The following is a 25,613-nucleotide window of genomic DNA, read 5'->3' as shown; positions in this document are numbered from 1 at the left end:
TTTTTATAATCAAATTTGAATATCACTTTTTGACAGAACGAGTGAAAACTTTTGCTCCAACGAGCTTTCTGGAGGCTTGACGAATACTCAAAACACTCTTAAAATCTGCATTCAGAAACAGAAGCGATAAAAATCATTCTTCTAAATTCATACACCAAGGGATAAGCCCACCTGTATATTATACTCCCTCAGATAGCTGCTCGAAAACTGCTATACAATGCAAACAGCTGACAGGCTGAAATTTCAGCCTACGAGCTTCAAACGGAAAGGGCGCCAATATTAGTTGTTAGAGGTAAATCGACTATGTTGGGGTGTTCTGTGTGCATTACATAACTTAAGCCAAGAGCTCTATGGTTCGAAATAGCCCAATGAAGCATCATAGTAATTACAAAGAGGGTATTATTGTTATTCATATCTTTACAGCTATTAATTCTATTAGAAGTCAGTGTAAACTTAGCTTCATAAAAAACCCGACAGTTTTTCATTCGTCTGTTGTACAAATGCTTGTCGATTGTTGTAATGATGAATACCCTAAACTTTTTTTTGATCGGCTTATTAAAAATGACTTACACCATATCATTTCCTTTATGAATGATGTAAACCGATTAGTCTAAAAAAGAACGGCTAAAAAGGTAAAATCCAGCTGGTACGCACCTTTTCGCCTTTTGGTATCGCACGATTGCCGTGCAACAGAAATATTTTACCAGCAGCAACATAACACGATTGGCTTCACGGTAAGGTATATCATGAAAATAGAAAATAGTGACAAGATACTCAAACAGTTTGTCTCATCAATATTCATGATTTAATTTTAAGGTGCATGACAATAGGAAAAGTCGACATGAGCGGTCATGAAGGTAAGATACACAATCAAATACACATATTTCTTAGGGATAAGTACCGCTTGAATAGTAATGACGGTGGTTGTCGGACAAATAATAAATCGAGCTTCAAAGCACGTTTGGTGTTGGCGGGAACAGGTGTGTGAAGGATTCAGTGAACATTAAAAAACAATTCAATATACGTTGCGTAGGTGATGTCAAAGGTGCTGTTCGTAGGACTATTTTAATTGTGACTTGTGCATTTCAAAACTGTTGACTACAAAAGTCAACAAGTGCGCTATATTGTCAACAAATGATCTACATGGTATGAAAGTTTGTGTTTTTAGGTGGAAATATGAAAGCCCGACAGAATTTTAATATTTCTTTGTGGATTGCATCGAACAATACTTAATGCATAACTTATAATGTACGACATGGCGATGCACTTATATTACACTAATATTCTTTCTTCTATAAACAATAAACTATAAAGAACTTAAGTTTGTTTAATGCATTACAGCATCTATCACATATGTCGCGTGATTGATAGCTTTTTTTTTAAAAAACAAGTATAGACTGGCACCATGTCGTGAGATGTGTTTAGAAGGAACCATTCCAAACGAAAACGATGCAGAGACAAAATAAAGCAAAAGCTCACTCGTTTTCATCATCATTAATATAAAATCTAGTCAAAACAAACTACTTTCATGTCACGGTGGACCAGACCTTGGGAGGCTTTAATTAAGATTGATTTATGATGTTTCAATGGCACGAAAGCCTGAGCATGTAGTACTTAGAAAATAAGAAAACTCTTACAAAGAACAGTGTCTGCGTAGCTCACATAACTTGTACGAATAGTCCATGTATAAACTATATAATAATAATACCTTGTTTTTACCTCTTGTCCATCCGACGAAGTAAGATTAAGTAAGGCAATAGCATCTTTTTGGTTCCAAAGTCCAAAGTCTCTATAAAAATAAACAAAGCAAAACAATATTTTTGATTTATAGTTTATATAAAACGTGTGGTAAAAATATACGTACTTAAATTGATTTTTGAATCCTGATCTTGATGCCCTCGCCAAGCATATTATTATGTTTTATATTTGACCACTGGGTACAAGGAATAGTAACAGAAAATTATGTCTTAATATGAAATTGACAAGCTCATTGGAAAGCTTCATTTGGGGAAGATTTTTAGGTATAACATTTATTCATTGTTATGGAAACTGTTTGAAGACTAGTTGCGCAAGAAACAGATATCCATTGCGTATCACAACAAGGCGTAACATAAAAGAAAAAGAAGTAAAAAATCGTGTTCAGAAGCGTTGAAGTCTAAGAACAAAAGTGCATAATTCACCTCTCGCACGAGTACCACATACGCATACACAAACACACACACACTCGGTATGCCAGCATCAGAACGGAGGTTGAATGATGTTTTTCAAGCTACGAGTCTCGATGGACCATTTATATCTAGGTTGATGGTAAAGGATGCTACACATTGTGCTATATCCTGGCGGAGCCTGTCGGTTGCATCTAATGTGCGGAGGTATGGCGGATGATGAGTTTGAAAGGAACTCAAAGGCCCCTTTGATCTTTTATGCACTTTTGTCGGTGAGTGGAGGCAAATGCTACCATCGGAAACGGCATGCAATGAGACGGTAGCTTGATCTTGGTGCTTCGAAAAGTCAGGCAAGTCAGTTAGAAATAGCGGAAAAGGTATCAAATGCACTTGCTGTACAAGAAAAGTTTTTTGTTCCCTAGTCGGTTGAAAATTGTGATTGAAGTATTTGGCCAGTTGAGAATGTAAAGATACTTGTGATAGTTTAATTTTTTTAAACATTTTTTAATACAGAGAAACTAGTGATAGTAAAATGTAGTTTAGTTAAATCATTTCTACGCTTCCAATCATCTGTCAGATTAGGCGATGTTTTGAAAGTAAAAGTGAACACAGCTTAACTAGGACCAAAACTAGACCGTATCCCCATACGTAGGACTGACTATCCTGCTATGGTAACAATAAGTCACTGAAAGCCAAGCTCACTTCACTAGTGGGTACAAGCAGGTCTTGACCGACAACGGTTGTTGTGCCAAAGAAGAAGAAGAAGTTTGATATATGTTGTTATATTACAACCGTCCTCCTGTGTAAGGACTAAGACTTGGTAGGACCTTGTCGTTCGTTTTGCCAAAGCAGAAAATACATAAATATAATATAGTATCAAAATTTGGCCTATATGGATTGTATGGTAATGATAATTATAATAATGAAAAGGACATTGGTAAATGTTATAGTTTTCACAGATATGGAAGTATTATGACAATTTATGACAAAAATTTAAAAGGCATTTAAATATTGTATAAGACTAACATTAAATAACAAATTTAAGTTAACTGCTTTGCAACAGAGTTTGTTGGATCTGTAACCGTATCTGTTTTATAACTAATTTTACAGATGATGAATTATTTAAATGAACAATCAAAATGAAATATCTTGTTTAGCCAAAGTAGCTATAGCTATATCTGCAGCAAAATATATCTTATTAACATGGTTATTATGATATTATATCTTAGTATTTACTTTCTTTTGGCCAGTTAAACTGGAAAGTGCTATAATGTTAGCAAAATGTAACTAATTCCGCTAAGGTAGAGATTTGATTATATTTTGATTATATTTAAATGACCATGGACAATAAACAAATCTTACAATTTGGCCATCCGTTAGTCGAACTTTCCTCAATCAAGAAAGATCCAACCGTACTGCATAAAACCTAAAAGACGAAAAGCTTAAAGCTTATGATTTTTATTGAAAAGAATACATTTTTACCAGACAAACCATGACAAAGAAAGCAAAAAACAAAAAGACATATCCAAAAACCAAGAGCATATACTTTAGGATATTTAGACTAACAATACTGAAACAAAAACAAAGTAAGGGAATTGAGGAACATTTTGAAAGAAACTACATGTTGCTTTGTTTGTAGATGTGTAGGACTAACCATTTCTTTAGTATCTTACCAAAAGAAAATAATAAAAAAATAAATGACCAAACAGTTGAACAATCAGTGAATGGGATATCAAATACAAAGACAGTTTTAGTAATGAACTACCTAAAGATGATGAATGTAGAGCGATAAAGGATAGCTGTTAGGCCGATTATTTCCGAGAAGGTTCGAGATTGTTACAGAGATTGTTGTTTATAGCAGAGCTTTAGTTGAAATTTATTATTTATTTAGTTTATCATTTCTGCAGTATAGTAATCTAAAGTAAATATTATTATTTTCCAATTATCAATCACCAAATTACTATGACAAAATTAGAAAACTCCTTTGGTTTATACTTTTGTTTGTTTTTTTTAGATGAAATGAGCTTTAGATTAAGTACCACAAGTATTTTTCATGCTTATCATCATCAACAATTACATTCAAAATATAAAAAAACAGGTGAAAATATGTAATATATTTGGTATCAAGTTAACATATTAAATTTGTTATTGTATGATGTTCCTGGTGTACGATTTATAGATGTCTATGTATTGACTCAAAACAAAAACCATACCTAATATTGATCGTTTGATTAAATTTTTCTGCATTGTCTCGTTGCCGTAGGGTTAACAGTGAAAATTATTTCCCTGAGTTTATCCAATAGAGTGGATCGTGTGGGTTAAGTTTATTCGCACAAGCGTTTGATGGGTAAGTACTTACGACTGGGGTAACAGTGCGGCAAATGTGAGGATTTTCTAGCGATTTTGTTGGCAGGGTCGAATCCTTCACCATTGCTGGCGTAGAGGGTGTCGATGAATCGAGTAAATAATACTGGAATTAATCGCTCCCGGCGTTTGGGTGACGAAAGTTGTTTGTTTTACTTGTCGATGTGGTGCCCGTCCAAAATTAAGTTAGCGAAATGAGATTTTCTTGCACATTGCTGTAGGTGATAGATTGGTTAATCTACCCAAGAGAGTTGAAGATAAGCCGGCTGAGCGATTTTTTTTCAGTAATTTATTTAACCTCACTGAGCTATATACTAAATACATGTATTGTAAAATGTATATTACAATAAATGCACTAACTTTACCACTTTGATCATTAAAATATTCATACGAAGGATAATGAAAGGAGCCTCAAATTAGCTCGAAAAAAATCCACTTTTCGTTGGATACTCATGCTACCAATAGGTTTTATTGTCTTTGAGTGTGGTGTAATAAACGTAGACAGGCTGACTGCTTAAATACCTGAAGTAGATCTTTTCTGGTCTGGGCAATTTTCATCGTTTACGTTAGCAGATAGCAATAATTGTACTCAAAATAGCATTTTTTTTTAAATTTCGTATACAAAGAAAACAACAAGGGCTACAATCCGAAATTTTCTGTGTTGTTTTTTGCTACTTGCATTTACATATTTAAAGATCTTTAGTTTGTATCATACAATCATGACATATAAATGTTGCATCAACTAATGCGCAACGCGAAGAACCAAAAAACAGGAATTACACCTATTTCCAGCTACAGTGGCGGCTACCTAAAGTCGGACACCTCAAATTTTCCCCATTTATCTGACTTTGCGGCATCCTGGACAGTACTCTAGACCACTTATCAGATTGGACTTTTTTCACGCGTATTTGAGGACACTCTTTAGCTATGCACATGCAAAAAATCGGACCGATATCTTTTAAAATCTTGAAACACCATTCATGAATGTGAAAAAGGTATGAAATTTATGCGGCCCACTAAAAGTCGGACAGTCTTCATTTCATAACAACATGACCACGTAGCTTGCCAATATTTGCCAATATGGTGATAAAGTGATTTGATATCAGTTGTTATTCCTCCATGAACTATTTTGGGAGGCCAGATATGTTATACATAACCTAAGTCAAGCGCATATACATAATCTACGGTCCGGATTAACCAATTTAAATATCAGCGTAATTTTGAAGAAGATATTATTGTTATTCATTATTTTAAAGTTCTTAAATCTTGTAGAAGTATCAGGAGTGAAGTTATAGAGACAGATTTGTCAGCTTTTTTTCATAATACCTTAATTAATACGAGTAAAAAACGAGAGAAAAAAATGAATATTACGGAAATATATGGATGCAATCTTGTCGAGAAATCTTCAAAAGCATCCGTTTTTGCGGTTGGTTGATACAAAACATTCCTGACTTCTTTCGATGCAACTGAATGATTTATTATGATTTTGCCAGAATGAAATTAGCTTACTCTTTTAATGATCACATCCCAAACACATTTGAAGCATCTACAAATATAAAATAGTTTCGATAAATGCTCCTCGATGATTATAAATTGTAATTTGTTTTGCCTAGGTTAGGGTTGCAATATACTCATATTTGTTGAGTTTTGGTTGGATTCGTATTGATGAGATGATTTGCTCAGTTAGACTTAACTTCCGATGACTTAGATATCATGTTTTAATGATACAAGATTTTCGATCGTCTTCCCCAAAGCTTTTAAAAAAGCTCTTTCAGCTCTTTCTTCTTTCTGTATCTAAAATCTCTTAACTCGATTTACTCGAGATTTTACTCGCATAAAGAACAATTTCATTTTTGGTCCTGATAAGAAATCGTGATCATATCGAGAGTTTAAATACTAAGAATCGTTAAATATCAAGTTATTTCCAAAAAAGACAGGTATAAGTGTGAAGAAAAGTGTAACGGAGGTGGCACATTAACACCCACTGACAGCTCATAACTCAGGAAGTCATACAAAAATCATAAAAGACGGGGCGGGTCGTGGACGCGTTCACTCCACGTCCAGATACAGGGTTTTACAGTCCAATAAACAATCGTCAAGATGCTTTTAATGTCTGATTTGAAAAAAAATAATTTTTTTTCCACTTTTAAATACGTCATCCCGCATTTTGTACACTGTCCACATGATATCAGCTATATTTTTTTCGTTTGATGAGATGATTTTGGAAAAAAAGTTTTGATTGCTTGTTTATTTAGTGAATCAAAAGATATCTCTTTTTACATTTTCATTGTAATGTTTTATCATAAATTTGAGGACTAATGAATCTTTAAAGAGGAAAAACATTGATAATTTGGAAAAGTACTTTTGTGGCTTATTTTATCTAGAACTTTACGCACTTCAAATACTATCAAAACAACTAAAATGACAGATGAAAAAAGATCAAAAAGCACTTATAAATCATCAGCTGGCGTTATTTACAATAGACTAAACAATTCAGGTTGCAGTTCTTTTTGAATAAAACTGATAGTTTAATTTTATGTAAAATAGATTTCCAAAAATGGAGTATTTTGCTTATGAAAATTCATACGGTGGGCAGTAATGTCTAAAAACAGTGAAACAGAACAGGAACAGTACTCAAACAAAGTAATCATATCGTTAATCCGAATCACTAGTTCGTTGGTTTTTTCTACGTTTCATTTGTATAGTTTACGCTCGGTAATCTGAACTTGACTGAGTTATCGAATTACATTTTGCTGTGTTTTTTGAAATTTTATATTTTTGTCTCGTTCCATGAGTTTATTATAATATATTAGACATATTTGTGATTAACAAAGAAACCTTATATTAAACAAAAATAGAACGATTTTTATGTGTTTAATCAAATATCACTACTTTTGACCGAAAATTGTTTCTTCGCATGAATTTGTGGCGATTATCGAGCGGATTAACGAGCGTGCTTATTAAAAAGGTGTTGATTATATATATGTACACATGTTTTTCGTAAAATGCATGGAAGTTTTCACTTTTCAGCTTAAAAATTCGATGTTTTTTGAGCGCCTGAACGTGCGCAATGCGCATTACATGCGCAAACCACTGTTTTGGCGCTGCACACTGAGAGACCAGACGGACGTAGAATCTACGTTTTAATCTGAAATATTTCCTTTAATTCAAAATTGTTCTAAATTGATTCAACGTTTTAACATTTTGCATTTAAAACGGTTTCCATTGCTACCAATGTATTTTGCCTTCATAGTAAATTTTTGACAAGGTGAATACATTTTGCGTAAAGCTACATGAAACGCTACATGGTCGGATTCTTTGTAATTTGAGCTGCAAAAGCCTAGCTGACAATTATGAGAAAAGCGGCAAAAACTATATTGTTCATCTTTAAATGTTTGTTAGGTTGCTAGCTTTGGAATGGTCTAGCCCAGCAATCGGCACAGTACGGTAGTACGGTTGCTGTCTAGATGGCGGTTCTTTGGCGTTCGTATATTTCAAGCAACTTTTAAACATCTTTACTCTTGGGTTATCTATAAGGCTCTTCACGTAGAACTCTACGATCATTTTTATAGAATTTGGCTCTTTTGGTCGTAAATTTTGTCGACCCCTTATCTAGTCCTCTATAAGACTTCATCTCTTTTTTCTAAGTCAGTGGGTCAATTAAGCACACAACAACAGATTTCATTGTTGCTGATACGCATGACTTATATTAAAAAAAATAATAAAAAATTTCGGATGTAGTATTTTTTTGATAAAATTATAAATTAAAATAATAGAAAATATAAGTTTTTATGCAGCATTGATGGTAAGATGCTGTGTAGTAAGTGTAATGTCCCTACCATAGAATTTCATTATGATAAGGGGTTGACTACATGCTTAATGAACATGAGTCATTAAAACTACAGCCTAGAGGCGTGAGTGTAAACAAATGCATGAAGTAATTAAGTGATGTTGAAACTTTTTCACAAACTTTACTTGATAGCGATAAAGGACTGTGTCTACCCGAGAGCTCGAGACTTGCTAGCGATGCAGCAAACACACATATCGCCAGGTGGACGTCATTCGACACGTGCACTTAATGGAAAATGAATCAATTTGCCGACAAATAATTCAATTATTGTGAATGAATTTCAAACCATGAGACAAAATTGTAATTGAATGATGAACGATTTTGATGGTCCTGTGCATGATAGACGCTGTTGTGCATGCAATGTCATGTAAGTCATAAATTATTGCATTTTGTTTTATGTTTCAAACCAGGTATTTGATTGTTCAACTATTTTGTATGATTAAACAAAAAGTTGTTATCGTGCCATCAAAATATTTGAATAAGTAGATGTTAAGACGTTTTGTTTGTATAAAGTTTATAAAAAACGCACATCAATGATTAAAAGTCTATAATTAAACCATTAGTCAATAAGTAAATAGCAATAGTATATATATATAAATATATAATAAATAGCAATCAGACATAATACAAATTTTACGAATCAGAGCGTAATAGTCAACGTCTACAGTCATCTTCAATAGTCTTGAGATGAAAACCCACTCATGTTTAATTTAAAATAAAGTACCTATTCCAAGGAAACAGGTTACTGTCAAGCTTATCAAGCTAATACGAGATCGAACTTTAATGCATTATTCTTTATAAACATTATGAGAAATGCTTAATAACTTGTAAAATGTAACAATGGCACTAAGTTTTGTCAGCACCAGGTTTTACTAACATCGTTTCTAATAATAATCCATTTAGTAATTCGAAATTATGAATAAACAAGAGTATTAGGGCATTGAATGTTACATATTCCTCATGCCATGGTAAATTAAAAATGTTAAACATTTTTTAAAAGATAATACATAACCTATAATGACTAAATTATAAACTGGGTCTCTCTCACACTTTCCTAACTTCCAGCCAACTGAAACATCTTATCACGGATTTGTTATCTATGCCTTTGTGATTATAGAGTATAGTAGTGAATAATATGACTTAGCTTAATTTTTTTGTCTAGTAATAGTATTGTCTCTTGATGAGCTACAGTTTTGAAATGAAATTTGTTAGTTGTGGTTGAAAAAAAAAAAACAACGGAATTTGGTAGCCAACGACAACATTCCATTGTGGAGTTGTTGAAAAAAGGAGAATACTGCTTGCGGCGAATAGCGGGCCCGATTTTTTGGCGTGAGAAACCGGTATCGAATTGTGATGAAAACATGTGCTGAAACGATTCGTATCGGCATGGAAGGTGACTACGAGTTGTAACCCACACTGGCGGTCGCACTCGCTTCAAGGGATACTGTTTACATCGTAATAACCGATTCGCATTTACTTTCGTACGCATGTTTGGGTGTGTCCGTTTTGTTGTTGTTTTGGAATTTCATGTGTTGCAACCACAGCAGAACAGCGACCTTATGATATGATACTGATCTGTTAAAGGCTATATGTTCAATGAACAGCAACTAAATTGTGAAAGAGTTTTCGAGCAAGTATAAATATTTTTTATTTTTTTATTCAGGAGTAACGGTCCAAAAAGGCCGTATTGCTTATATAAATAATTTTATAAGTCACTCAATTATGTAAAGTCAATTATGTACAACCATTGTTTGCTCTTATATTTAACTCATGTATGGTAAATCATAAATTAGTATTTTTAGTATTATTATTATTAATATTATTAGTATAATTATTAGCGGTGATCGAGCCGCATCAATATAAGCGAGGATGTTAAATGTTTACGTTAAGATTTGAAGGAGTAAACAGTACAGTTAATGTTGATAGCAAAGGAGTAATCGTTGTTATCTACGATGTGATTAAGGTGGTTTTGGCATAGTAATCCTGTACAGTCTAGCCGTGCGAGGCAGGTGAAATAAAGCATATGAGCTATTTTGACTTTGATATGTGATATAAACAGATTTCTGCAAACATAAAGTTAAGATCAGAAAGTAGGTTATTTTTTGTTCGAGTTTACTGTAACGATCGTATGTACAAACATACACATATACATATACAAAGATAAAGCACAATAATATTATTTTAGTTTCCTAAAGTATGTGGATGCCTTGTTTAAATACGTTAATAGTTTTTTTTCATTGAGTTGTTGCACTGTTTATATGATACTGTCAGATGAAAAGAGAAATTTATCCATTACCTCACACATACGTTTCCGCAACGAATTAGTGATTGCATAATCATCATCGTGTTAGTTTTTTTTATCATCATCGAAGTGGATGTGAAACAACATAAGCAGATAGGCATCCGTTGAACATAATGAACATACACCATGAACCTGTTCTGGACTGGTACATCTTATTTTAAAATATTTTTGATTTTTTGTTTGATTTCCATTGCGATTGAACATGATTGTAATCATTATCTTTGCTTGTGAGGTGCATACGACTTTTTGCATTGTTGTGGCATTAGTTTAAAATTCTTTCATATTTAACACAGAATAGATGGAAAAAATAATAATCATATTTTAGATTGAAATAATCGAAATTAAATGCAAAATCTCACATTTTGACAATTTTGACAAACGTCTGTTTCCTTCTGTTAAATGCCTTTACATTATCCAAGTTTATCAAAAGTCATATCCGTGCATGGTATGTGCTAACAACACAAATGATTCCCTTTTACAGCAGCCACATGGCTGTAAACAAGAATCACTTCCTGCAAACGCCACTGTGGATTGTATTGCCAGCTAATGTGGCAGGAATTTGTCAACGGAATTTAAATATTTTTCGTATCGATTTAAAGCAACCGATAGGCAAATTATCATCCTCAATGTCAGCGAGTCTGCCTCGCGATGGGCAATAAAGCGACTCTCCCTCCATTAGACGGTTCCATCAGCTTCAATAAACAAACCCAGCAAAACGAGCCAAGCCGTCCCAGGCATTTTGAATAGTGGCTTTTAGTTTGGCCGCTGGCGGTGCGTGGGGCTAGAAGAACGTGCTTGTACGGTTATGAGTGTGCGTGTTTTGTGTTTAGTGTCTGTTTATGAAGTGCGTTAGCGCGGTACGATCGATCGATCAAGGGTCGCGGTGTCTTTTCGCTGATCCATGATCACATCTGGTGACGCGTATGCCACCACAGCCGCCACAGGAAGGAAGGAGATCGCAATAGCACTCTCACGTCGCCCAAGAGCTGTTGCGGATCGAAAGACTTGGCCGTCGGGTGTAGCGACGAACCTGCTCGGATCGACGGTGCGGGAATTTGACGTTGCTGAAAAGTGCCGACTGGCACGGCGTACGATCGAGGGTTGGGGCAGCTTACGTGCGCGCTCTGACGGCGCGTGCACGGTGGACGTTAACCGGACGGAACCACTCGGAGGCCCACAGTCGCACGTCGTGAGTGCCATCGGTAGCATCTCGCGCGAAGAGAAACGCAGCTCATCTCGGACAGTGTAGAGTTTTAAGTTGTTGTGTTTGTATACTCGTACGTGATAATAGTGCGTCGTTTGTGGCTGGTGTAAAGGGTTATGTACATTCATTCACTCGGTGACACGATCAGTGAGTCTCATTATGCGCGATAAGCTGCTACTAGTGATCGGTGCGTGCTGCGCGCTTGCCTATCTTCAGGTGGCCAGGACGCAGCAGAGTGATTATGAAATCGATTACGATGAGGAGGGCTTTTGGATTGGCCACGGGCTAGGCAACCGCAAAGAAGGTGCGTGTTGTCCATTTCCGCATGGTGTGTCGATACTGCGCGCAGCATGATATAACACCCAGATGGACGCGAAAACAAATACCGTGTGCTCGTGTTCTGTGACCGTTTATCAAGCTAATTTGAACTCAAATTTGATTTCTCTGTACTTTCATGTTTGCATATGTTGGGAAAATACACTTCCGCCCGGATGCAGGTGACGAAATCCTGAAGGTGCTGCACAAATCGGTCGGTCCATTCGTGGAGCCGCAAAACGTTACCGTCGTAGAGAAGTTTACTGCAGCGGATGGTGAAAGTATTACGTTCACACAATTCAACTCCTCTAAGGTAAACGCGCGTATTACAACACGTAATGGTGGTGATAAAAAAGTGAAATTAATGGCCTTCTCGCGATGCTGCGATGCCGGAGATGCCCTAGTGCTCCGTTAGCTGGGCTGAGTGCGCTAAAGTCGGCATCAGGCCAACGGTACGGTAGTGGTGTTTGTTTGTGCTAGGCCGCAAGAGACGGAGCTATTTCATTGTGGTTCGCATTCCACGAATGTTTGCACTCTTCCACAGGTTGAGGACAGATTTGCTCACGCAAGACCCGTGCTACTGGGTTATGATCCTCGTCGGCGGTTACTGGTGTAGATGGACGTTGACGCGTACAAACCTTAGCCACTTTGAGCGAGTGGTTGGTCGGTGCTGCTAACGTGCCCGGTGTTCGGTTTTGTTGCCAAACAGATCTCCTCCTTCTGCTGAAGCATGTCATGTAATCACTCCGCGACGCTCCCAAAAATAGTTTTACGTGTGGCGACAACCGTACCACCATACCGGGTATACGTCCACTAAGGTGTGGCTAGATGGTGCAAGGGAAGTGCGGTGCGTCATTTCTAATTCAAACACAGCGCGATAGACAAGCGAAAGTGAAACCCAAACCACAAAAACGGCTTTAGCATAGAGTCCATCTTGGAAGCGGCTACTACAACGCTTTCGCGTCGTTGTGCTACGTTGTTGCCGCTATGGTGCCAGCTCTATCGGTCTATCGAATGGATCAAGAGGTTGTTGTAACGGTTGCACATTGACCTTAGCCTCGGGGTCACCATTAGAAAGAGCGTAGGGAGCTGGAGTAGAAACGGAACGAGACAGCCGTAATGTCGGGCATCAAGGCGATCGAGTTGTTTGGATCGTGCATTTAATTGGACCATTTGAGCGGGTGGTTCTGTTGTGCGAAGTGTCCCACAGTCGCAGCATACCGAACTAATTAGAGCAAAATTTACGCGCGGGCGAACAGAATGCAGTTATGAATGTGAACATTGGGGCAAAAGGTTTCAATCGGGAATTGTTTGTTTTTTTTAGGCTCGTTTGAACATGAGGCTCAATTGAACTGAGAAGGCCAATAGTTTAAATTCAAAACCACGTTCACTTGAAACAGTAAAATATATATTTCTCTTGAATTGTGCTGAAAATGAAATCTTTAATTATTTGCATTTTTCTTCTCTTTCTCTCTTACAGGTACTCACATACTTTCACGAGGTGGTATTGGACTTCAATCCGAAAAACTTCTACATCCGGCTGAAACTGTTTAATATAACCAGCCTTCGACTGCAGCGAACAGTGTATGGGTTTCGATCGAACGCAATCAAACCGGATGTGAGCTAGAAATGCTCCTATTAAGCCATTTTGCGCAGCGACCCATTAGAAATTAGTGTCTGCTTTCTTTAATAAGTTATCTGTAGGTACTGTATTAATTAAGCTAGTGAATAAGGAATAAAACCAAAAATCTCTTACATCACTCACTATGCATTGGTGGTAGTTGCGTAAATTTACTTAAATCAAAAGAAAAAGAAAAAAATAAGCATCAGCAGCATGATGTCATAATGATGAATACCATCCTGAAAGGCTTGACACCTTTTAGCTCTCAATGCTATTACGTTGTTGTATAAATATGGCCAAGGTTGGGTAAAGCGTAAGTCGATGCACAGTACTGATAATTAAATAGAAATAACAAAAAAATGTAAAATAATAGTCATATATAATACAGGAATATCATAATCTATATGATTTGCCTTTAGCGTTTAGATTATTTGATATTAAGTCGGTTTCTATTTCAATGGAAATGATTTTGTTTAGCTATGTGTATCTTAGATGGTGGATATTAGATATCACATCACTTAGATGGTGGAGAAAACATATCACATTAAAAGCCCTAAACTTGATGCTTAGCTTAGAAAAAAACACCAGACAAATGTTTCTGTAAAACAAGTGACCTGTTTTTTTTTACTACTATCGAAAGTGTCACCAAAACTCAATTATCATATATTATTTCGCACTTTTTTGCCATCTCAAAAGTCCTGTCTTCCGTTTTCGGTCTACTTGGTTTGCAATCCATCCACTTTGTTTGGTTTGCTCGTTAGAGTCAAGTGAAATTGACTGTTATGAGATGATGTTTATGTTGTATTTTCTATAGAAGTTTCACTTATTCCTTCGCTCCTGTGATAGGGATGATGGCCGACGTACGATGCCAATAAGTTGAGATACAACGAAGGACACATAATGTTGTTGCCTGAAAGTAATCAATTGTCGGCGGTGAAAAGGTAATGCCAATATGGTGGCATTCCATCAGCTGGCACGCCACGGTATCTGTTTTGCATAAAATTTGTTTAGCTTTTTTTTTCATTAAATCCTACGACATTGACACCGACGCGCCGACGGGCATTGGCTGCTGCTGTTGCTACTGCTGAGACGCCGTGGGCACAAGCGAAGCGGAAGAGATTACAAATTTAAATGGATTTTTACATTAGGCGGAAAAACGTCAACCACTCTAACAGTCACCATGTACCACGCACCGTACCGTACATTGGTAACAAGTTTCCCTGTTTCCCCCTAGCTTTCCTATGCATGTCTTGCTTTCGTGAGGGAAAATCCCTTTAGTCCATGTCGCGGGGAGTCCTAAAACACGATGATACACGGTGGAAGCCCCACCAAAAGGGAATTCAGTGCAGTGATTTCATCTTCGTCAAATGGTGAGTAAAATATGCATTCGAATAGCAATCGGGTAAACAGAAAGGCGTGATAAGTGCTGTGAAAATAGCAGTTGAAAAATAAATCATCCCTTGCTGGAGTGTTTGCATTGGACAAACACCAGATAACCACGTGCGTCCTTTTCCAGGAGCTTATAGATGCAGGGTAGTATGATTTTATCGATTTTATGTGTAATATAATTACAAGACAAAAGGAAACAAATCGGGCTTTTAAAGATTATGTTAAATGTGTAGTACTAAGAACTCTTAAATATGTACAGTAGTATAAATAATACAGTTCAAATACCTCAAATTAATGTATCATAGATTCCTTCACAAATGTCAGTAGCAGAAGCGTCAGTTACCTTTGCTAAAATCAACAGTCATTGAGAATACGGAATTAATTTGGCCGCCTCTTTATCACTCGCCACATAGGTAATTCAAATATAGCCCTGCTTGATGTTTTTGGATCATGGACATTGGGGTAACTTAATTTCATACCTACACTCATTAAGGGTAAACAATCAAAACTTCTATTGCTTGCTCTGTTGCTGAAGATGTTTTTTTCTCCATCGCTTGTCATTATTCACCCTTCGTCAACAGCAAACGCCATGGATTTATTTTGTCGGGGTATAGCTGGTTGATATGTATTGTTGATTCAAAGAATTGATACCAATCAATCTGCGAGACACTTCTATTAGGTTAGTGAAAATGATGGAAAGGAATCTTTTCACCATTCTCTCGATACACTTTTTCAAAGGATACACACTTGAAGAGGAAATGATATTTTCATAGTAACAGTAAGGACTGGGAGTGAATGTGGATTCATTTTCTTTCAAGTGGAGCATGATTGGATGTATTTAACGTCGATAGTATTTAGTTTGAGCGATAGCAAATGCATGTTCTACGTTTTTGTGGCGCCGGTTTGATGGGTTGATGATGATGTTGCGATGATAAAAGATAACTTGATAAAATGTAGAGAAGTTTTTAATTTAATAAAACAACTATAATGTTGTAAAAATAAATCAGTAAACAAACAAAGCACTTACAATTATGATATTTTTTGTGTGGAATATAAATTTTAAAATTGTAAGTTTTAAATTGTAACATACGGCCACGATGGCCATTCTTACGAGAAAAAAAAGAAAAATTTATAATATTAGTGTAAATAATTAAATTTATTAACATATTTCATTCAAGCTAAATCATCTGTACTAAACGCAATTAACATATAATTTTGATAGAAAAATATATAAAAAGAATTAAATGCCATATATTAGCAATCATATTTATGGGTTTAAACATGGTTCGCTATTCACGCTAAATTATTAAAATCGTTTACGATTAAGTGGTATTCGTCTTAGGTTACTATCATTAGTATCGCTGTTACCAGTTACAATGCATATATTTTTTATCTATTATCTACGCTCTCCAACCTTTTTAGGATCGTGGACCACTTGGCTTTGAAAATGCATTTGCCACGGCTCACATTCATCTAGGGCAGGTATGTCAAACTGGCGGCCCGCATAGATAATGTATGCCGCCCGCGAGAATATTTTGAGAAGCGCTGAAAGCACTGCAAATCAAAAATCTGTTATTACTATTTGCCGAAGTGTATTCAATTTTCCAGAGAAGAACAATCATTGTGTAGCTATATTTTTCAAATTTAACATTAATGTTCCCATAAAATCTAACAAACTTATTCTACACGTACGTACAGAACAACAGAGACCCTTAAGAAACATTAAATCGAATCCAAACTCATTCGTTTTATGTTTCGATTAAATTCTGAATATTAGCAAAATTTTGTGCAGACTCGATTGCTAATTGTATATGGAAAAACAGATTTGCGTCTGTCTAGATTGACTTGCGAAATAGGAATGAAAATAACAAGATACACACACTTGGAAACTTTGCAACAACTAGTGATGGATTGTCAAACCAACAGTTTCGCTCGTTGCCGTCCGAAGCCTATAGAGCTGTCTAGAGTCATTCGGAACCGTTGGAGTCATCGGTTATCGCACGGAGCGGCTAGTCTGCAGTCAGAAATGGTTCCGGTTGGTCCTACCGATCTTAATGCCGAGTAAAGGCTTCAGTCGGCTCCGAATTGCTCGGATCTGCACGGCTGCCACCATAAAAAATCAGTTAATATACAATATGTACGACTTATCGAAAGCGTTTGTAGCCAAGTTGAATTTATTTGCATCTCACATTCTACAAGACAAATTGTACTTTGCAACCTCCCCAAAAATCAAAACCAAAATGAAATGATTATGCTTAAGATAAAAGGATTTACATTAAGGATTAAAATAAACGAAATGCCGAAGTCCTGCAATACATAGCTAATTAATAGGTTAGCTCACACAGTCCATTCCTTAATTCGCGAATCATTTCGCTTCAAGTGTAAAAAAAAATTGCCTGTAAAAATTGTGTAAAAAAAATCTTTTTGGGTTCACACACCACGAATCTGTGTCGGATAAAAATATCGTAATTTAACAAAAAATTTCATAAACAACGGGTTCTTGTTATAAGAAATGAATATACCACCAGAACATTTGAGACTTATAAATTAGCGAAAACTAATGTTTAAACACGATTTTTTACAATTTTTCTCTTGAACTATCAAAAAATTGCAGGCAAATATTTGTGTTATTCATCCAGCGATGGATAGCTCGGATTGCTTATAAAAAAATCGCAACAGGCAGCTAGCTTTCCCCTACCTCAGTGAAAAAGTGGGGTTGAGCGATATTTTCTAACAGAACTGCCGTGTGAGAACGCGACAAATGAAAAATATCCTATTTTAATAATAAGGATAAAAGAGATTGCATGTGACTTTAAAAGTATATTAAACATTTTTTTAATTAAAAAGAGCACAATGAAATATAACATCGAAAATTTTTAAATAAGAAACGATTCTAGATTTGAGGCGAGGAGTACAAAAAGTCAATTTGTTTAACAATAATGATTGGAAACAGCATTTTGTATAAATATTGAGGTATATTTTTTATTCTCAACTTCGCGGGCCGCAATCACTGAAAATCCGATCAAATAAAGAAAACCTGTACTGTGGTTTTGAATTTATTTGATAAGGATGCGTATAATTTGTCGATGATAGGCTCGTTGTTTGTCGGTTTATTATATTTTAGTAATATGTCTCACACAAGCTAAGGTGTATCATTATGAGTCAAAACAAATGGTTTGGATTTATTGTATATCTTCCCTAAACCCTAAATAAGGTTTGCCTCTCTGGAGTACTGCTTATCTATTTTGTGTCCACAGTTTACCCCATACTTTCCTATAGTGCGCGTGGTTCCAAAACATAAAACAAGAAAGAAACGCGCACAGGTAAAAGAGAACCTGTTGAGCATAGAATGGACAGGAGCAAGAAATAATAACGCTCTGCTAAGAAAACGAAGCCCATCATTTCACCGGTACTAACCCCATAGTGCATACAGTCATCGTATACGCATCAACATAGCAGCAGGCGTACAGCGCTGACTTTGCTGTTTTGTTGCGTTTGTGGTCGCGTATAAAGAGTTTTAAAAACACTTTTCGTTGTGTGTATTGTTTTTAAATATTAAAAATACTAGCGAATAATCTTCAAAATCAAAATTGTGTTGGCTGTGAGCTGAAATTGCGGTGTGAAGATCAATTATTCTCGTGATCGCTACGATCGGAAGAAGTGGTTGGTGTTAGAGAAGCGGTTGAACATTGCACCAATACTTATTCATACTTGTGAATGTGACGGTGTGCGTAAGCGTTTTACGGTGTAAGAGAGTTGTTTGTTTACATTTTCTGGAGCATATTTATCAACGAAAAACGGCTGAAAACCATTTCTTGACTCGATCATTGCGCGATCTATGATTGTCTCGCTATACTATTAATTACTAAGTAATTTGTTTTTCTTCCATCGATCGGCGGAAAAATACGTCGTGTAAAGCATTTTGAATGAAATACGAAATCAGTTATCATAGTGATTCCGAGACGATGGGAAGTCGAGCGCAGTCTGTTATATGCGACAAAGTCCTGGCTGGGCTTCCCCAGTTGTTGGATGATTTGCAAAAGCTTTCAGAAGATCAAGATACGGCCGATATTGTATTTGTGCTAGGAACGGGCGAAGAACGGGTCTACGCACATCGTATCATTCTCATGGCACGGTAATGATTTGGCACGTGGAAATTACAATGCTGTGTACTAACTGGTGATTATTTTATTCTGCAGGTGTAAATCGTTTCAGAATACAAAACGAGGTGAGATATGTCGTATACCAGGGTGCACTGTGTCCACCTCTGCTCCCGGTACACCAACGCCTATTAGGTTGCCTCATATCGAACCGGACATTTTTCGTCAGTTTATCCTCTATGTTTACACCGCAAAGGTAAGGAAATTGATGTTTAATATCTTTGTTTTGATCACAGTTGCTCATCGTTTTCCATGATCATTAGATAATGTTGCAGGATTCTAAAGTATTTGAAATGATGACGTTAGCCCAGGATATGGGGGTAGAGGAGCTAAAGATCGCATGTGAGGATCACGTCAGTAAAACCATGTCCGTTGCAAATGCGTGCACATTTTTAACGGCTGTAATGGAAATCAAGGAAAAGGCTTGTGGTAAGTTATGATACTATTTTAACTTTTATAGAATGTACTGGTTGCCGTTACGTTACATCTGTTTGTTTGTGTATGTTTTTAATCATATTTATTCAATCAATTTTTAATAACATTTATCAATAATACTATTCATAGTGGCACTGTGTGATTAAGAATTAATTTATGATAATTATGAAATTTCGAAAAGTTGCAGTAAGCAAGTAGCTCCATAACAAGTTTATGAATTATACAACTACAATAATGCATACATTTTTAAATAACATAGTTTATATATTGACAAAAATTGTCCTTGATTAGAGGAATGACAAAACTTGCGGCTAAAAGTGACAAATTCTATGAAAATACCCGTAGATTGAAAATGACGTGAAGAGACAAATCAATAAACCAAACATAAATATGTGTGAAAGTTGTTGGAAATATGTGAAGGGATAAAGCTACCATAATTGTAGCTAAGAGCCGCATGCGCATGAAATCCTATTTTTCGATTACTATATCTGGGACTTACTGGCGCATAATAGTTGATTCACACGGCGTATGGGGAGCTCGGTTCTTACGAGTTTTGAGCTTCAAACGATCATCATGTGATACTTTCCACTCTTTCATTCCTTATTGTTATGGGTCTTTATTGTTAATTTTTTGTTCTGCTAGATGTTGTATCCTTGAGCGTAAGTGAATGCAAAACTCTTATAAAATATACATTAGCAGTTTCCAGATGCATCACTTTCAAAAATTGGAAGAAAATTATTGAAAGGAGAAATTTATTAATTTAGAACAATTTTTTGTCATCAATCTGTCGTTTGGATACGTCTTGACGCTTGAATATTTCTTGAATATCGACAATTTGTATTAGTTTCTTTTAATATAATTGTTAAGGAACATCGTTATTTTTGTATCGTTATAACTACATTCTGTTCCCGAGTTACGTGGTTTGTGCATTCCCGAGGAATCCGCGTAAGTCGAATTTCGCGATTTTCGCCCAAAATTTATCAGAAAAATGCAAATTATACTGCATTGGACAATTCTTAAAGCAAATTTCTCTGATTTGACATTTGATCTGTCAAATTAAAAAATCTGCGGATCTCCGAATGTGCGTAACACGAGAACCCCCTAACTCGCGAAAGAATGTTCATCTGAAAGTAAGCAAATTTAACAACCTGGAAACAATTTTTTTTATAATATGCTACTCGAACTTGGAAGCTTTTTTAATCGGGAATGTACGTGTATATGCACCGGTCGTGTATATGCATGAATGTACGTGCACCGGTCTCGTAGTACAGTCATCAACTCGTACGACTTAACAACATGCCCGTCATGGGTTCAATCCCCAAATAGACCGCGCCGCCATACGTAGGACTTGACTATCTTGCTATGGGGGGGGAATCAATTAGTCACTGAAAGCCAAGCCCACAAGTGGGTACAGGCAGGCCTTGACCGACATCGGTTGTTGAGCCAAAGAAGTAGAGTACGTGTATATATGTGCGTTTTTTATTGGCGTTTTCTGCGAATTGTTTTTCCAGTGAATGTTAAAATGTTTTTCTTTCGTTTGAATAAAATAAAATAAAATAATCTTAGTAACGAAAAACTGCTCGAATGTGGAATCTGTTCGAAAGGTCAGTCGAACAGTTTCAAAAATGACAGGTCGGTACAGGCAGCGTGTCTGTCATGTTTCATGCAATATGGCGTGTTTGGGACAGCAACAAACGTCAAAATGATGACAGTGGGCTGACCTTACGCTTCGCCCATTTACACCTTGGCGTCCAAGAAAAGGCAAACAAAGTTGTATATTTTCCAAACGCTGTAAAATAGCTAAAAATGTCATTCAAAGGCTCCAAAGTGCAAAAGGTGATGGTTCAACCCATCAACCTTATTTTCCGATACCTACAGAATCGATCTCGAGTGCAAGTGTGGCTGTACGAAAACACGCATCTGCGAATAGAAGGACACATCGGTAAGCGCGAAAGCCGGGATGGCGGTCTAGCACATAACCTTGCTTGGGTTTGTGTCAACACAGCGCAATGGAAAATAATCGCCACTCTTCAATGCTTTATTTTCAGTTGGTTTCGACGAGTATATGAATCTGGTGCTAGACGAGGCGGAAGAGTTTAATATTAAAAAACAAACCCGACGCCAGCTTGGGCGTATCATGCTGAAAGGAGACAACATAACACTCATCCAGAACGTGCAGAATTAGCCGGTGTTGCGTACAATTGCGTTGTGTTTCGCAGTACCTTAAATTACATTAAATTTAAGAAATTAGATGCGCGAAGATGGTCTACTGATACTAAGTGTTTCGGATAAGCAACCCCAGCAGCCAACCGGGTGAAAGACTAATAAAGTGTTTGTAGATGTGAGTTTGCATCTACGAAATTAAACCCTTTCCGTGTGTGTGTGTGTGTTAATGTGATTGGTAAAGAAAGGCTAAAATGCTCGAGTTTTAATAATCCCACTTGTCCTCGGTATGCGGTTTAAAACTTTTGTTTTCAGGTGCCAAATGTGCCGCATCGTTCCTAGATAAATGCATCACATACATAGCTGAGAATGCATCGGAGTGCGTCAAAACGAATGCATTTCTGAACCTGACTAAAGAAGGATTGATTCAAGTAATCTCGTATGACAATGTAAGTAACAGGATGGCCACCCTGGTGAAAGTCTCAGTACTAATATCTGGTCTTTATTTTTCAGCTGGGACTAGAGGAGGAAGACGTTTGGCGTTGTGTGCTGGCCTGGGCGAAGAATCAAGCCGGAGTGACCCAGCCCACTGCTCACTGGACGGAGGAAGAAAGGCAACGCGTGTGCCAATATTTGGCACCGGTCATTTCACACGTACGGTTGTTCCTAATCGACAGTCAGGTATTTGCTGAAGAGGTGGAACCTACCGGTGCCGTGCCGATAGAGCTATCGCTCGAAAGATATCGTAGAGCTGCCCTGCACTCCAACAAGTTGCCCACAGCAGCTGCCTCTGCAGTGCCCGTGCCGACCGGACCGTTAACCGAAAATGATAAACGATTGCAGCCACGTTTAATGCTGAATCTGTTCCATGGGTCCGCTATATTAAAAAACGATAAAATCCATTTCCAAGGTACCCTGAACGGTTGGTTCGGGGCAGCAAAGCAAACGTGGCGTATGGTGTACCGTGCCTCGACAAACGGATTCGCCGCATCCGCATTCCATCGTCATTGCGATGGAGTAGCACCACTGTTTATAATTGCTTTGGTAGGTTTACAGGTCATTTATCGCTTATGGTCCATCTACTACAATGATAAGGTTTGAATATTTAATTGTGCAGAGTTCTAATGGAGCCATCAGTGGAGGATTTACGGACGTTGCGTTTGCCAAAACGAACCGGAAGGGAGGATATTTACATTCGGAAAAAGCGTTCCTGTTCGCGCTGAACTACAACAACGAACCACCGACAAAGTTCGATATAGTGAAGAAACCGTACGCTATTTGCTATCATCCAGAGTAAGTTACTTTGCGCAGACGTACGGGTACGAACCAGCCGTACTGGTATTATAAATGTCTACCTTTTCATTTTCAGCTGTGGACCTATATTCGGGGCTGGAGCCGATTTATTAATCTCGAATAATTGTAACGTAAATATGGAGTCGTATTCAAATTTTCCTCACTCGTATGACGGTCCGAATTCGTATGCATTTGGACATTTATTTGGTGATTATAACTTTACTATAATTGATTATGAAGTATTCACGCTAGCACCGGCAACTGTTCCGGCAGGAAACAAACTGAAACACGAACGATATCCTTGAAAGATATAGAGAAAGATGAAGACAGAAACAGGCAGAGAGAAACAGTGAGAGCGTGTATAACATCAGTTACGCTACATTTACTTATTTTTACTTTACACTTACGTTCTTGCTGTATGTTGTATGTTGTAACACACATCATAGATAGCTAATCTGACTATCGATCATGACACTTACATCCTTTTAAGTTCTTGTGTAATTGTTTTAGAAAATAGTTCTAATCAAATTTTCCCTTAAGAGAATTTGATTTAATCATAAAATCTTTGTGTTGTGTTAAGAATTATGTTGTTGAAGCATGTATTTTCTGTGCAATAGTTTAAATTGGAGAACGAAATATTGCTCAATACATGTTATAAAGATAAAGCCTTCATGCATTCATTAAACACCAGCACATTGATCATACATTTAAATTTGAGTAGCAATCTTTTCTATTTGAGTTGTATCGTTCGCTAGTATTTTTACTCTGACTATACAATTGACAATTGACATTAATACAAGATATATAAGAAAGCACTGGATAAGTCAAAATATTATAGCGATTCCGAACAGTTCTGTTAGAGTGACATGGGTTAGAAAGAATTTAGACCCTTTTTTAAACGAGGATTTCATTTTCGTCAGAAACATTAACTCAAGCCTGTAAGAACACAAATAAATGGTAATTTGAATGATAGCTGTGGTTTTCTATAATCTAAAATATGAAATAAATAAATAAAAATATAAATAAATAAATGATGGATAATTGTTGTGGCGCGTTGTATCATGTATGATTTTAATAGCTTTACATTACACTATCAACTATGAAAGATGATAAGTTCTAAGCTCGTAGTTCAACATTTGTGCAGTTGCTTGGGAATAATGTTTATCGCTACCAAATCGCACGTAATGTGTTTTACTAATGTGTTACTAATTTGTAATGTATTTTGGATAGTTAATGGTACTTAATAAGGGAGGTTCTATTAACTTGGCTTATTCAATATAAGAAATATAATTCATAATTTTTAAATGAGGAATGCTAAGTTTCACCGTAATTGATTTGCTTTTGGAATTTTGAATCTTCTTATAAATACTGTGCTTGTTTCATCTACATAATTATGCCTCAAAATCTATTAAGGAAAATGATTTGTAAGGTTGAGAGATTAAATACTTAGCTTCGATTGCTATAATGCGTGCAAAAATGTTTTTAAAAGAATGATTTGAATTATCTCAATCACAATATTCAATGTTAATCTATAATACGTAATGTTGTATAAATATGACTGTCTAATGCTGCACTCAGACGTCCGAGAGCGAAGTTCTTGTGTAGAGTCTCTACGTAGCCAGGACTGCAAAACCGGTATGATCGAGTAGTTTGTAAAGCAAAGGTATAGAATTGTTATATTAATTTATTGGCAGACTCAGTTGTTTAATTATTTTTGAGTTAAAATTAAAATTTAATTAAAATTTTAAATTTCATCTTAGCATGAAATCCTAAATATGCAATGTTTATCTCAATTTCGCCTTATGCAGCAGAGCCTACGACACGCTCTAACCTGCCGTTTAGTTTGTGTAGTTCATTTATCCGACTGATTGTTTAAATGCCGCTAAAAAGCAGCATTCATATGTAGAAGGTAGTATGCGATCATCTGCGATAATTTTTTAATTTTTTTTAAGAGATAAGAATATGACCAAATTGCCAGAGCAAATCAAATACGGTGAAACCGATTATGAAGCGAATGTCCTATATGTACACGATATGAGTTGGAAAATTGTCAACGTCGTATGAAAGAAAGTAAATTTGTATATTGAATTAACTAATAAATAAAAGAAAACATCTCTAAACCTAACAGTTTTGAAGATCAATCATACACGATTCAGACGCAGAGAATTTTACGATGCAGTAGAGACAGTTTTATTGTTACTTTGAATTTAAAAATATTTTTGAAACTACTTTCGTCTACTTCTAGTTGTTGTGTTTTAGAGACTCATTTAGACATTATTTTTGTAAATTGATGAAAAGATTAACTCAAAATTTTTACCTCTATGCAAGCTATTGGGAAAATAAATCATTTAA

The 25,613-nt window shown here is 36.3% G+C and overlaps 3 protein-coding genes across 5 annotated transcripts; all 3 read left to right on the top strand.

The window, feature by feature from the left end:
• Positions 1 to 11,787: 11,787 nt before the first annotated feature.
• LOC120959003 (uncharacterized) lies at positions 11,788 to 13,967 on the top strand. Its single transcript, XM_040382116.2, has 3 exons — positions 11,788 to 12,189; positions 12,383 to 12,513; positions 13,681 to 13,967. Exons 1-3 carry the CDS (start codon positions 12,045 to 12,047, stop codon positions 13,825 to 13,827), a joined length of 423 nt encoding a protein of 140 aa, XP_040238050.1. The 5' UTR covers positions 11,788 to 12,044; the 3' UTR covers positions 13,828 to 13,967.
• A 4,621-nt stretch (positions 13,968 to 18,588) lies between these two features.
• On the top strand, positions 18,589 to 25,386 carry LOC120958593 (uncharacterized). 2 transcript variants are annotated; one of them, XM_040381499.2, is made up of 8 exons: positions 18,589 to 18,745; positions 19,129 to 19,345; positions 19,410 to 19,566; positions 19,634 to 19,799; positions 22,284 to 22,417; positions 22,482 to 23,012; positions 23,086 to 23,261; positions 23,338 to 25,386. In XM_040381499.2, the coding sequence occupies exons 2-8, from the start codon at positions 19,137 to 19,139 to the stop codon at positions 23,564 to 23,566; spliced, it is 1,602 nt and encodes a 533-aa protein (XP_040237433.1). In that variant the 5' UTR covers positions 18,589 to 18,745; positions 19,129 to 19,136; the 3' UTR covers positions 23,567 to 25,386. The 2 variants fall into 2 exon arrangements, with proteins under 2 accessions (XP_040237433.1, XP_040237432.1); XM_040381498.2 differs by having other exon boundaries at positions 18,589 to 19,345.
• LOC120958594 (probable small nuclear ribonucleoprotein E) lies at positions 21,515 to 22,412 on the top strand. 2 transcript variants are annotated; one of them, XR_007452542.1, is made up of 3 exons: positions 21,515 to 21,747; positions 21,854 to 22,146; positions 22,284 to 22,412. XR_007452542.1 is itself a non-coding variant. In XM_040381500.2 (2 exons), exons 1-2 carry the CDS (start codon positions 21,612 to 21,614, stop codon positions 21,988 to 21,990), a joined length of 273 nt encoding a protein of 90 aa, XP_040237434.1. In that variant the 5' UTR covers positions 21,515 to 21,611; the 3' UTR covers positions 21,991 to 22,171. The 2 variants fall into 2 exon arrangements, 1 of the variants encoding a protein (XP_040237434.1); XM_040381500.2 differs by lacking the exon at positions 22,284 to 22,412 and having other exon boundaries at positions 21,854 to 22,171.
• Positions 25,387 to 25,613: the final 227 nt, after the last annotated feature.

Source organism: Anopheles coluzzii, chromosome 3, assembly GCF_943734685.1.
Source record: "Anopheles coluzzii chromosome 3, AcolN3, whole genome shotgun sequence".
NCBI classification, from domain to species: domain Eukaryota; kingdom Metazoa; phylum Arthropoda; class Insecta; order Diptera; family Culicidae; genus Anopheles; species Anopheles coluzzii.
Note: the sequence above shows the minus strand (reverse complement) of the source record. Positions and strands in the feature narration are given on the sequence as shown.

Excerpts from the sequence above, each read along its gene's own strand:
- LOC120959003 (XM_040382116.2), top strand. The coding sequence starts at position 12,045 with ATGCGCGATAAGCTGCTACTAGTGATCGGTGCGTGCTGCGCGCTTGCC. Across the intron at positions 12,190-12,382 it reads GCTAGGCAACCGCAAAGAAG|GTGACGAAATCCTGAAGGTG; the intron begins GTGCGTGTTGTC and ends GCCCGGATGCAG. Across the intron at positions 12,514-13,680 it reads CACAATTCAACTCCTCTAAG|GTACTCACATACTTTCACGA; the intron begins GTAAACGCGCGT and ends TCTCTCTTACAG.
- LOC120958593 (XM_040381499.2), top strand. The coding sequence starts at position 19,137 with ATGAAATACGAAATCAGTTATCATAGTGATTCCGAGACGATGGGAAGT. Across the intron at positions 19,567-19,633 it reads TCTATGTTTACACCGCAAAG|ATAATGTTGCAGGATTCTAA; the intron begins GTAAGGAAATTG and ends CATGATCATTAG. Across the intron at positions 19,800-22,283 it reads AATCAAGGAAAAGGCTTGTG|GTGCCAAATGTGCCGCATCG; the intron begins GTAAGTTATGAT and ends TTTTGTTTTCAG.
- LOC120958594 (XM_040381500.2), top strand. The coding sequence starts at position 21,612 with ATGTCATTCAAAGGCTCCAAAGTGCAAAAGGTGATGGTTCAACCCATC. Across the intron at positions 21,748-21,853 it reads GCGAATAGAAGGACACATCG|TTGGTTTCGACGAGTATATG; the intron begins GTAAGCGCGAAA and ends CTTTATTTTCAG.